Below are 12,572 nucleotides of genomic sequence, written 5' to 3'. Positions count from 1 at the left end.
TCAAATCAAGGTTTTCTCATTCTCTAAATATTTTTGATAATTTAGAAGATGAAGTCATCAAAAAGAAAGTTAAACCAGCTCCTGTAAAAAAAGGTATGGATATCAATGAAATCATGCATGTGCTGTTGTTTTTATGATTCATGATGATTACTCATTACATGGAATTAAAACTGTTTTGCCCTCTGAAGCTAAGCAGGGCTGAGCCTGGTTAGTACCTAGATGGGAGACCTCCTGAGAAAACCAGGTTGACCAGAAAACCAGAAAACGCCCCAGTGTAGTGACGGGGACACTATACTAACAAAGAGTGCCGTCCTTCGGATGAGACGTTAAACCGAGGTCCTGACTCTCTGTGGTCATTAAAGATCCCAGGAAAGTGTAGGGGTGTAATCCCGGCATCCTGGCCAAATTTGCCCAGTGGCCTCTGTCCATCATGGCCTCCTAATCATCCTCCTATATATACTAATTGGCTTCATCACTCTGTCTCCTCTCCACCAGTAAGCTGGTGTGTGGTGGGCGTTCTGGCGCAATATGGCTGCCGTCGCATCATCCAGGTGGATGCTGCACATTGGTGATGGTTGAGGAGATTCCCCCCTTCTATGTAAAGCGCTTTGAGTGTCCAGAAAAGCGCTATATAAATGTAATGAATAATCTGCCTTATATTCAAAAATATAATTTAAACCCCCATATTTTGCAGCACCTGAGATAACTGAAAATCCAAAGCCAATAACAAAGAAAAGTAGAGCAGTTTATATTTGAAAAATGTCTAGGTTACGTATGTAACCCTGGTTCCCTGAGAAGGGGAATGAGATGGCATGTCTGATATTGGCACTAATTATAAAAGGGTGCCTGTAATACACGTCATCAAATCTTTTGTCTGATGGAGACGTACAGGCAAGCCATAGACATGGCAAAAAAATACGGTGTCTCATTCCCCTTCTCAGGGTTACATACGAAACCTAGTCAGCAGCCATATCACCCTGTAGCCCAAGACTGGTTGCCCACTGAAGCTAAGCAGGGTTGAGCCTGGTTAGTACCTGGATGGGAGACCTCCTGAGAAAACTAGGTTGCTGCTGGTAGAGGTGTTAGTGAGGCCAGCAGGGGGCGCTCACCCTGTGGTCTGTGTGGATCCTAACGCCCCAGTAGTGATGGGGACACTATACTATCAAAGAGCGCCGTCCTTCGGATGAGACGTTAAACCGAGGTCTTGACTCTCCGTGGTCTCGAAGGATGTCCTCCGAAAAAGAGTAAGGGTGTAACCCCGGCATCCTGGCCAAATTTGCCCCTTGGCCTCTGTCCATCATGGCCTCCTAATCATCCCCATATACTGATTGGCTTCATCACTGTCTCTTCTTCACCAGTAAGCTGGTGTGTGGTGGGCTTTGAGGTCCCAGAAAAAGTGCTATATAAATGTAACAAATTATTATTACCGCAAGGCAAATCTAGTGTAGAATACTATTAATAATGGCTCGTTTTCACTGAGCGGTACACTAAATGTAGTTTTAAGAGTTTTACAGGCGAGAATGTAGTTGTTTAAAGCTCAAATCTGTGGTTTATTTATAAAGATTTATGAAAATTTGATCCAGGTTATGAGATCCAGGCGATCACCGGGCGCTCGGCGCTCTTGTTCCCCGCCTGGAACAGCCTTTCCTCGACTAGTCGCTCTGACGTTTGCCGCTGACTCTGATGTCTCTGTAGTGGTTAAACATGAGATATAATTCGTCTTGTGTACATCTAACGGCGATCTTTGGTCTCGTGAATCTATAAATCGTTCCCTGGCCAACCGTTTTGGCTGAGGGCTAAGTGAAGTTTCATATATTTAGGCTATTTAACTTTACCATTGTAACATTGGACTAGAGCGCTGAATTTGTATATTTGACTTAATTGTTTGCTTTATTTCTTATTGTATAACTTCTTGTAGCTTTTACTTATACTTATAAGATCTGCTGTATGTCACCCATTGTTGTTTACTATGTCGCTTTCTTCTTCACGCGAAAATGACGTTGATCGCTTCTTTCCGGCAAACACCACGTCTATCAAGTAAGGGTACTGTTGGTGGTGGAAACGCTAGCCAGATCATGGTTTACCGACCCAAACCGTACTGTACTGTACCGTACCGTACCGCTCAGTGGAAACGAGCCATAAGATTAACATCAATCAGATATTATTTTCAATGTTCCCACAACATTGTGGTTTTTGAGAATCAATATCGAATCGACCACATTTTGTAAAAACGTTTGAAACGAAAAATAAAATTGTTTGCCCAGCCCTATTTTTGAGAGCCAAACATGCTCGATTTATTGGGAAGGCGAGAGCCTCCAGAAGGATGCAGCACCAGGGGAGAGATGGCTTGCAAGCAGCTCTCCAACAAACGCATCTCAAAGAATGCATTCAACTCCCTTAAGAGCCGAATGCACCCCGTGCAAACACTATAATCTTATCACTCTATTGAGAATCAACCGAGAATGCATTGCCATGAGAGCCGAACCTGCTTGTGCAGACTCTAGATTCCTATCCATCGGGAGAGAATCAAACAAGAACAGAGCTTCTTCATGAATGCATCATAATGAGTGCATCCAGTTCCCTCAGCATCAAACATGCATCAAAGTTCCACGTTGAAAGGGGACCATGTTAAAACATATTTCTATTTTGGCCAGTTTTAAGATAATGCTAATATTTTTTATATTTTATATTATCATTATTTTAGAGGTTGAAGTCGTCAAAGATAAAGCTAAACCAGCCCCTGAGAAGAAAGGTTTGAGTTATCTGTTATTAAATTGACATTATCCCTAAGCCAAAATGTGTTCTTCATCTAAACATTTTTATATTGTCATCACTGCAGAGGCTGAAATCATCAAGGAGAAGGTTAAAACAGCTCCTGTAAAGAAAGGTATAGATGTCAATGAAATCATCCTGTAATGATTTTGCTTTCCACTGTACGATCATTCATCACATGAATCGATGCTGTTTTACAGAGCCTGAAGTTCGTAAGGAAAAGGCACCTGAATCAGTGCCAGAACCTACAAAGAAAGGTATTAATATATTCTGTAATCTATGTTTATCTTTTAACATTTGCAAATTTGAATACATAACTGAACACCATATGCATGTTTCCTTATTTCAAAGTTTTCTCAGAAACAAATCCTTATTTCAAATTTATTTTTCAGTCAAGGTTCCCAAAGAAGAGGCAAAGCCAGTCCCTGAAGAAAAGGGTACCTATCTAGTTGATGTTTTAATTTAATTTTATCATAAAATAATGCTATCATAAAATTTTACTGCCATGTTTTACAGAACCCGAAATAACCAAAGAAAAGCCAAAGCCAGCACCAAAGAAAGGTATTGTGTGTGTGTGTGAGATTAATGCCATTTGAATGTTAGAATAAACTTAAAGGTAAATTAAACTACAGCTATTTAATAAGCTGTAACAATAACAATTTTCCTTAGTTCTGTGTTTTACATTTTCTAAATATGTTTTTCATCGTCACTAATTCAGAAGCTGTAGTCATTAAAGAAAAAGCTAAACCAGCCCTCCTGAAGGAAGGTATGAGTTTATATGCTTCTTTTTTGTGTGTGATATCCTCCTGTATACTGTGATTATTCGAGCAAATCCGGTTTCAGCCTCCTGAAATAATAAGGTTATTTTAGTCATCAGTTTTTTGCCAAGCCATAAGGCAAAGAGGTTTTTTGCCTTTATTCTGTTTTTATCATTATTATCGCTGTTTTAGAGGCTGAAGTCTTCAAAGAGAAAGTAAAACCAGCCCTCGAGAAGAAAGGTAACAATCTGTAACAATCAAATTAACACCAAGCAGAATTTTATATTATGCTATACTACGTTTTTTATTCATTCTGTATGTTTTTATTTCATTTTTTTTCATGTTTTTTTTTATCAACATCCTAGAGGCTGAAGTCATCAAGGAGAAAGCTAAACCAGCCCCTGAGAAAAAAGGTAAGAGCTACCAACATTTTACCTCCAATTTTAAGAAAATGTATATTTTACATGAATTTATTTATATTCGCCAAATATTTTTGCATCATTTCCTTTTCAGAGGCTGAAGTCATCAAGGAGAAAGTTAAGCAAGCTCCTGTAAAGAGAGGTATGAATGCAAATTAAATCTTCCTGCATATACGTAGTGTTGCTTTCTGTAATATGATTTTTGTATAAAATTATTATCACATGAAACAATACTCTTGTATAGAGCCTACAGTTGCTAAAGAAAAGGCACCAGCACCAAAAAAAGGTAAATCTTTTTTGTAAATGTTGTAATTATACTGTTTTTGTAAATATATGTTCAAGTATAATTAAAGCTTTTTTACACAATTTATTCTCCTTACCCTCTTATCAATTGCACAAAAGTTACATTTCGATCGCCCACTTTAGACATTCTATTAACTATAAATAACTTCGCTACTACATTTCAACCATTAGCCATTAGAGTATTTGTAGGCTTTGTGCTTAAAGGAGTAGTTCACTTTCAAATGAAAATTAGCCCATGATTTACTCACCCTCAAGCCATCCTAGGTGTATTTGACTTTCTTTTTTCAGACGAATACAATCCCAGTTATATTAAATAAAAAATATCCTGGCTCTTCCAAGTTTTATAATGGCAGTGGATTGCAACCAACAGATAGAAGCTCAAAAACGTGCATCCATCCATCGTAAACGAACTCCAAACGGCTCCAGGGGGTTAACAAAGGCCATCCGAAGTAAGTAAAATAACTAGCTTCCAGCCAAACAACATACGGATTCCACTTAAGTGTAAAGCGCAACTAATGCGAGTAATGCGACGTACTGCTGATATTTACGCTACGCCATGACGCACTACGCTACTTCTAACGTCATAAATTTCACAAGTTGCGCATTAGGGGCAAGTAGACTGCGTTTGGCCGGAAGCTAGAATTAAATTAAATATGTATATTTTTCTTACACAAACTCATCCTTTTGCTTCAGAAGGCCTTTATTAACCTGGAGCCGTTGGGAGTTTGTTTACGATGGATGGATGCACGTTTTTGAGCTTCTATCTGTTGGTTGCAATCCACTGCCATTATAAAACTCGGAAAAGACAGGATATTTTTTATTTAAAATAACTGCGATTGTATTCGTCTGAAAGACGTCATATATCATATACACCTAGGATGGCTTGAGGGTGAGTAAATCATGGGCTAATTTTCATTTTAAAATGAACTAATCCTTTAATATCTGCTTATATCTAATATCTAATAACACTTTATTTTGATGGTCACTCAACAGACATTCTACTGACTATAAGCAAAGTTCCTTTAAGGCAAGTCATTTCACTCGGCGACCATGTTTGAAACGCCTCTCGGGCTGCTATTTCAGACAAGCAAGTACAGCTGCTATCACTTTAAATGGGGAAACATCAAATTCTCCAAAGCTGTTCATCAAGCGTACAGCTAAATTTCATATTTGAATGCGCCAATAAAATCTGACAACAACTGTCTCAAAAATGTTGTTTCTAAACGCTCAAATCATTAAAAAAAAGTCTCATTTTCATAGTAATATGAGTACAACGTCTTTGTATATCTTAAGTCTTTGCGATAAGTAACTTTGCAAGTCAACCTATTCTACGAACCCTAACCTAACAGTCTACTAATACTCTGAGAGTTAGTTGACAGACCACTTAAAACATTTTTCTAACTACCTATCAAAATAAAGATAAGAGCCTGTCTGAATGGCCACAGATCATTACACAAATTATTTCAAAACACTTGTGAACACACAGATGATGTTGGTCTCATCGGTCTGGATGTGGAGCTCCTGAACTCCATCAACCAAAAACTGTCTCTTCTGGATTTAATGAGGAAGGACATTGGTGAAATGAAAAGTGATCTGGAGTCGACTCAAAATCAAATTACACTTTTACGGATGGACAACAGAACAATGAAAGGTATTTCATCCATGCTATAAATATTTAGAATTTTGACATTATCAGGCTGCAAATAAACTTGTATTTCCCTCAATTATAATTCAAAGCAAAGCTATTAATTTCTTGATTTACGTGCTGCTTGTATCTTTTACAGAGCTGGAGACTGTCAGTGTGAAAGTAAAACCAGCGGTCTCCAAGGAAAAAGCACAAAAAGGTATCAAAATTTCTTAATTTCACAAGCTAGTCATGAATTATAGTAATCAAACTACAACTAAACAGGAACCAGACTGTACATACAAGTCTTAAGCCTAGTCCTAGATTAAAATGCATGTTTGAGCTGTTTTAACCGAAAGCAACTTGCACGGATATATCTTCAAATATGTCAGTGCCATTGTTTTGTCTCAAGATGCACACCAGTTTATAAAAGCCACTTAAATGTCCTAATTGAACTAAAAAGGTCTAATCCTGGCTTAATCTAAGATCTGTCTGTGAAACCAGGTTTACAAGTTTTTATATGGTGTGATTCCCTCTGCAATGTTCACATGCTGCTTTTTCTTTTATAGATCGTGATGCTCTGATGAACGTTACCAATGCAGCACATTTAAAAAAAGGTAATGAGCAATCAATCTATTATGCAACCTATTATTTTACCTGTTTATTCTCTGGAATATTTTTTTCTTTAAGGAAATTGACAGAGACAATTTGTTAATGAAATCGAAGCTTCGTAAGAGCAATATTAGATTCTACATTTTGCACTTCTACTTTTTATGTACAGTCTTTTTATCCACATTGTCTCTTCATCAGCTCTGTACTTTGCATGTATACAGTACAAGATGAGTGTAAATTATATCCGGCTCTCTTTGATCCGTTATGAAATGGAAGCTTGCATTCTTAGCAAAGTTTTTCTTCTCAACACAGAACGTGATGCATTGAAAAACGTCACTAAACCAGCACATGCAAAGAAAGGTATGTCAGAAAACGTTTTAAAGTTTTAAGACTTTTTTAAAGCAACTTTATGAATGCTTTTTTTTAGGCAATTAAGGCCATAAAAAACTAAATCAGAAGTGCATGTTTTTATTCTCATTTCTTTGCAAAGTACTTGAACTGTTATTTAGATGAAATGTTATCAAAACTAATTATTTATATCCACATTAAAATGAGTAACTTTTCTATGCTAGACAAAGAGGCTCCAAAAGCTAGGATCAGACCAGAGCCCAAAAAGAAAGGTACAATGTATTTTTTTAACTTCTAAAAATGTTATGTATTTTGTAAAAACTCATCTTAACACATTGACTTCCTCCTAGTTTCGTAAGGGATAAAGTAAAAAGATACATGTTGTTTTTGCGTCAGTGTTTGGTAAATAAAAATTTCCTGATGCTAGAAATCACCCGTGAAAAAGTCAAAGAAGTTAAGGAACCTTTACAGAAAGGTACTGTGGCTGATTGCTTAGAAAGATTATTTATTAACAGACTTTTAACAGTTATTCTTCATTTCAGCAAAAGTTCTGTATTTTACACTCCAAGAATAATAATAATTTCATATATTTATTAACAGACGTAACATTAATAGTTGATCATATGATAGCTGGCCAGTATATAATAGTCAATTCAGGAGTATGGAAATCTTTTCATCTACATACTTGCTAAAAATATATTTGTAGACATGAATTGTAATCAAATATTGCTTGAGAAGAAATATTGAAAGTATTAATCCCACTGATCAATCCAGCACATAATGAACAGGAATCGGCTTCCCGGTAAAAAGGAATGCATAAAGTATGCTTTAGAACATGTCAACATTTTCAGGATACTTTTAATACAGCTATTTTCCTTCTTTTTTTTTTAGAACCTGAACATGTCAAAGAAAAAGGTATGTTTTTTTAGTCATGAGTGAATAAAGGCTTTTTATATATTTTTTTCAAATTCTTGAGTACCTTGGCCTTGTATGTTTTTAATGCATGCTTTTTTCCCAAAATTAATTTAATAGTTAAGCAGTTAGGGTATAATGTGAAGTCCGCATATTCTAATTATGGGCAACATATTGTACTATTTACAACCCCTCCCATGCACATTTTACCTGATATTTTGAATGTTCTGTAATCAGTAGTTCAGCCGACTGAGAAGGAAGCTGTCATAGACAAGGAAGTAAAAGGTAAGGTGTGTGCGTGTGTGTGTGTGTGTCTTCTGTGATTGGTAAGCTTGGGGTTACGGTCATAGTTAGGGGATAGAATATAAAGTTTGGACAGTATGAAAATTATGTTTGTGGAAGGTCTCCATAAAACATGAAAACCCAACGTGTGTGTGGTGTAAAATAAGATTAAAATTAAAAAAATGTTTTTCTTTTACTGTAGGCGTAGAACCTGATGTCACCAAAGATATTCCAGAGATAGAGGAGGGTACGTTTTTGTCACTATATCAAGTTTGTACTCAAGAACATGGTCCATACATACAGTATGTGCTTGCTTGTTTTGTTTTTTTTAAGCAATCTCATTTTAATTAATAAACCATCTTGACAACATAATTATTTCAAAGTCAGAGACAAAAGTCTGGTCACTGTACTTTTTTCTTTTCTTTGTATGTGCTGTTCCCCAAAAAAATTCCTAAAAAACCGCCTCTCATTTTTTTTTCCACTACAGAGGACATTCCCTATTTCCAGTGTTTCTTTGTGGATGAGGATGATACTCAGTATCCGTTCTTCCCCTTTTCACCGCCGCTGTGGTGAGTCCAGCCCAACCTCTGAGTCTGACGTTAAACAACATGGCGAAGCCAGTGGACGACAGACCTCTGAAGACTGAGGAACCTGCTAATGTAATGCAGCATAGAGGTTCACAGTAGGTCCTACAGCATTACACCAACGACGAACTAGAAATGTGAAAGAGATTTGAGTTACTTCCTGGATTTCGAACTTCTTGGAAAACTTCTTTCTCAAATTTTTCAAGTCAAATCACCTTTATTTATATAGCGCTTTTTACAATACAGATTGTTTCAAAGCAGCTTGACAGTGATAACAGGAAAATAATGCAACAAAGTTTGTTTCTAGAAGAACAGAGGTTGCAAACATTGCATTAAGTATTATCTTAAAGCTATCCAGCTTTTAATCGATACCATGGATTTGAGTATAGTTTGTCCAGACAGCACTGACAGGAAGTGATGAACCAACTTCCTTTCTGAACACTACAGTGGGTTTCAGGATACTAAGATCATACAATATTTTATATATAAGGTACATTACCTCATTTTGATGGGGTGCTAATTCAAAGCATTCCACGGTTTTCTATCAGAAGGAAGGGAGGATTAGATCGAGATATAATAGATCAAGAAATATGTAAACGCATATTTCATGTATATTTTCTTAGTAACAACGTTTATTAAACGGTTTACAGACGTAACAACTGCACTGAGAAATAAGGGCTTTGGACAGTAAGCTCAGTTCCTCTGAATGTATAGATGATTTTATTTATTTTGTATTATTTATTTTTATTATTTTAAGTTTTCCATACATTTTATTTAATATAGTTTGCCAATAAATCATATAAGTTTATAAATCTATACTTCAGGCTCTATGGAACAAATGTTTTGTTCAGTGCTCTGTATGAAGGAACGCACTGGATTTTGCATAAAGAAGTGAAACTAAACAGTGGTGCTAAATCCAGGAAAACGCATTAAACATCAAGGAAACTGTTTTAATCCAAGCGAATGTATTTCTTTTTACCTTGCAAACACTACCGCATTTTCCCACAAAACATTAATAGTTTATGTAGGTGAAAATGTGGGTGTTTTGCAATATTACATGAATAGACCTACCTAATTAAATGGAATTATAATTGTGTTATAAAAATAGTCTGCATTGCACATTATACTCGTACAGAAGATTTTTTTCAGTACGGGATGAAAACGTGCCAGATGAAATTGTTTCTCGGCACTGGCTTTGGTGGAGCCCTGGCACTGCACGTGATTCTCATCAGCTCATTAGTAGAGCTCTCCTTTACTTGATTTAATGATGTTAGTGAGTGTTTAATAGTGTGTACTAATGAGACTCCTAAAATGTGCTGTGCCAGTGGGCCGCCCCGGAGCCATTTCTTTTACTGCCACTGTCTTTTCTGCAGGAGTTCAGCATGTGGCTCCATACAGGATAAACACATGTCTGTACAAAGATCTTCATAAGTATGTGATATAATTTTTCTTCTCTGCATATGCATAGCAGTACTCAATTGTAACGGAAATATGTCTTTTTTTGACTTACTTTAACCATGGTAGATTATGGTTGGCGTGTTTTCATACAAACTGTGCAGCAATTAATAACTTTTTCAAACTAATTCCTTGCATAGTGTTGCTTTTAAATATAATTCACAATTAATATATGTTCCTCAAAGATTATAGTTTTGCATGATGTTTGCATGAAATTTATTGTATTTAAACCAGATCATATTTAATTCGTTTTTGTAATTGGAATTATATAATTTATCATATAATATTGTGTGTGTATTAGGGGTGTCTTTTGCATGGTTATGCGGTCAGATATTTAAAATGACAAAAGTTGTGAAATGTATTAATATGTACATTCTCTGTAAAAGTTATAGCCATAAACTGATTCAGATTTATAAATCTATCAAGATAATCAACAATATGGCCACCGCAATGCAACTCTAACTGTAATAGACTCAAATTCTGCTGAAGGTCTGATTTAAGACTTTAAAAATAAATGTTTGCAATTATCAAACCTATTGTTTGATTTTTTTTTTTCAAAGCTATATAATATTTGTTATTTACAGAATTACTTATTTACAAACTTTGTATGCTATTCACATTTGTATTTTATTAACAGCATTTTTGTCTTTTTCTTTGACTATTTTAATTTCACCCAGGCCATTATGTCAACATCCACTATCACCAGTAGGTGGCATTACTGCAATATGCTCTCATGTTTCCTTTCTGGTCCTTTTGTAATTTTCCTATAAAAGTTCAATGTAAACCTCCCTAATAACATATTAATAAGTGTATTCACATTAAACTATTTTTCACAATATTAAGTGATGCTACAAACTGCATTTGAATGACTGAAATGTGATGTAGAGTGAAATAGCTACATTTAAATAGCTTTTTTTTTTATCATTTAGATGATTCTAAAAGATGAAGGATTCAGAAACATGCACATTTTTGTAATCTATCCTTCAAAAAGCTGCCAAAAGTTCAGTGTGTTAACTGCATTGGTATGCACACCCTGCTTTGTGCTATTCAAGGTTTCTGCCAGACTGCTATTCAAGCATCCAAAAAAAAACTTAAACATCTCCATGCCAACAGAGGCCATTCCTAACTGAGGCTATCCTAAAATTCCCTTCGTATGGTAAGCTATACATTTTATTATATACATACAGTCATGTTAAAAAGAAAGTACACCCTTTTGAATTCTATGGTTTTACATATCGAGACAATAAAAAAAATAATCTAGTTTGAGCAACAAAATAAAACATATTTTGCTGTGTTATTTATTTAACAAATAAATAAATCCTTTTTAAAGCCTTTTTTATAGGTACACTTTGCTAGTACCGGGTTGGACCCTCTTTTGCCTTCAGAACTGTCTTAGTTCTTTGTGGCACAGATTCAACAAGGTTCTGGAAACATTCCTCTGAGATTGTGGTCCATATTGACATGATAGCATCACGCAGTTGCTGCAGATTTGTCGGCTGCACATCCATGATGAGAATCTCCAGTTCCACCACATCCCGAAGCTGCTCTATTGAAATGAGATCTGGTGACTGTGGAGGCCATTTGAGTTTAGTGAACACATTGTCATGTTCAAGAAACCAATTTTAGGATTGTGACGGTGCGTTATCCTGCTGGAAGTATCTATCAGAAGATGGGTACACTGTGGGCATAAAGGGTCTGGCCATTTTCCTCTGACCTCTGGCATCAACAAGACATTTTCACCCACAGAACTGCTGGATATTTTCTCTTTTTCGGGCCATTCTCTGTAAACCCTAGAGATGATTGTACATGAAAAAAAGTAGATCAGCAGTGTCTGAAATACACAGACCCAGATCATTTTTCAAAATGGATTGCAGCTAATACTAAGCATTACTATTTTTAGGAATAGTTTTTTCCTCTGCAAGTTTATTTGACATTTATTTATTTGTGACTATACTATGGAATTTTAAATAGTTCTCACTGGTTCGACAAGGACAAGAAAATCAACATTGGGACATATGTGGCACAGATGGCTGTTGGTTTTCAGCAATGGAAGAGTTTGCACATAGACATCCCTCCATTAATACAAATTTGAAACTGAAACCAAATGAACACACATTTGTTTGAATGACTCTCTCACACTAAGCATCGCTATCCATTATCCAACAAGACTACTCTAAAATTAAAAGCAGTCCATGAGTGGTCCAGTCCTGGAACGGTGCCTGATTACAATCTGTGCATTGTCGACTGAAATATTTTCTCTTCTGTGTTAACAGTTCCCATGGCAGACATGGAGGAGTGTCAGGGTTTCCCAGAGCCTCTTTGCCTCTTTTCTTTTCATTGGGGAACAACGGGGAGAGTTTCTTTCATGATGCTTGGCAAGAGCATAATCTGGCAGTGATGTCACTCCCAAACTTATAGGCGATTGGCTACGGAAGAACGGACTACTCTCAGCCCACAAAGAAGAGAGGCAAAATCAGCTTAAAGCTGAACCGTGGTTGGCCTA

General features: G+C 36.2%; 1 protein-coding gene across 50 annotated transcripts in view; it reads left to right on the top strand.

The window, feature by feature from the left end:
• Positions 1-11,337, top strand: part of LOC307008820 (uncharacterized protein) — a 48,086-nt gene extending 36,749 nt beyond the window's left edge. For 47 of the 50 annotated variants that reach the window (XM_079632032.1, XM_079632031.1, XM_079632019.1 and 44 more), the window contains 20 exons: positions 46-93; positions 2,705-2,752; positions 2,840-2,887; positions 2,973-3,029; positions 3,165-3,209; positions 3,289-3,333; positions 3,491-3,538; positions 3,723-3,770; positions 3,896-3,943; positions 4,044-4,091; positions 4,194-4,235; positions 5,739-5,903; positions 6,037-6,096; positions 6,446-6,493; positions 6,801-6,848; positions 7,061-7,108; positions 7,728-7,751; positions 7,986-8,033; positions 8,233-8,277; positions 8,518-11,337. In XM_079632032.1, the coding sequence (XP_079488158.1) occupies positions 46-93; positions 2,705-2,752; positions 2,840-2,887; positions 2,973-3,029; positions 3,165-3,209; positions 3,289-3,333; positions 3,491-3,538; positions 3,723-3,770; positions 3,896-3,943; positions 4,044-4,091; positions 4,194-4,235; positions 5,739-5,903; positions 6,037-6,096; positions 6,446-6,493; positions 6,801-6,848; positions 7,061-7,108; positions 7,728-7,751; positions 7,986-8,033; positions 8,233-8,277; positions 8,518-8,603 (1,097 nt within the window). In that variant the 3' untranslated portion in view covers positions 8,604-11,337. The remainder of the gene's footprint in view (positions 1-45; positions 94-2,704; positions 2,753-2,839; positions 2,888-2,972; positions 3,030-3,164; positions 3,210-3,288; positions 3,334-3,490; positions 3,539-3,722; positions 3,771-3,895; positions 3,944-4,043; positions 4,092-4,193; positions 4,236-5,738; positions 5,904-6,036; positions 6,097-6,445; positions 6,494-6,800; positions 6,849-7,060; positions 7,109-7,727; positions 7,752-7,985; positions 8,034-8,232; positions 8,278-8,517) is intronic. The other 3 variants (XM_079632027.1, XM_079632008.1, XM_079632039.1) reach the window with 3 other exon arrangements.
• Positions 11,338-12,572: the final 1,235 nt, after the last annotated feature.

Source organism: Phoxinus phoxinus (assembly GCF_949152265.1).
Source record: "Phoxinus phoxinus genome assembly, chromosome: 13".
Lineage (NCBI taxonomy): Eukaryota > Metazoa > Chordata > Actinopteri > Cypriniformes > Leuciscidae > Phoxinus > Phoxinus phoxinus.
Note: the sequence above shows the minus strand (reverse complement) of the source record. Positions and strands in the feature narration are given on the sequence as shown.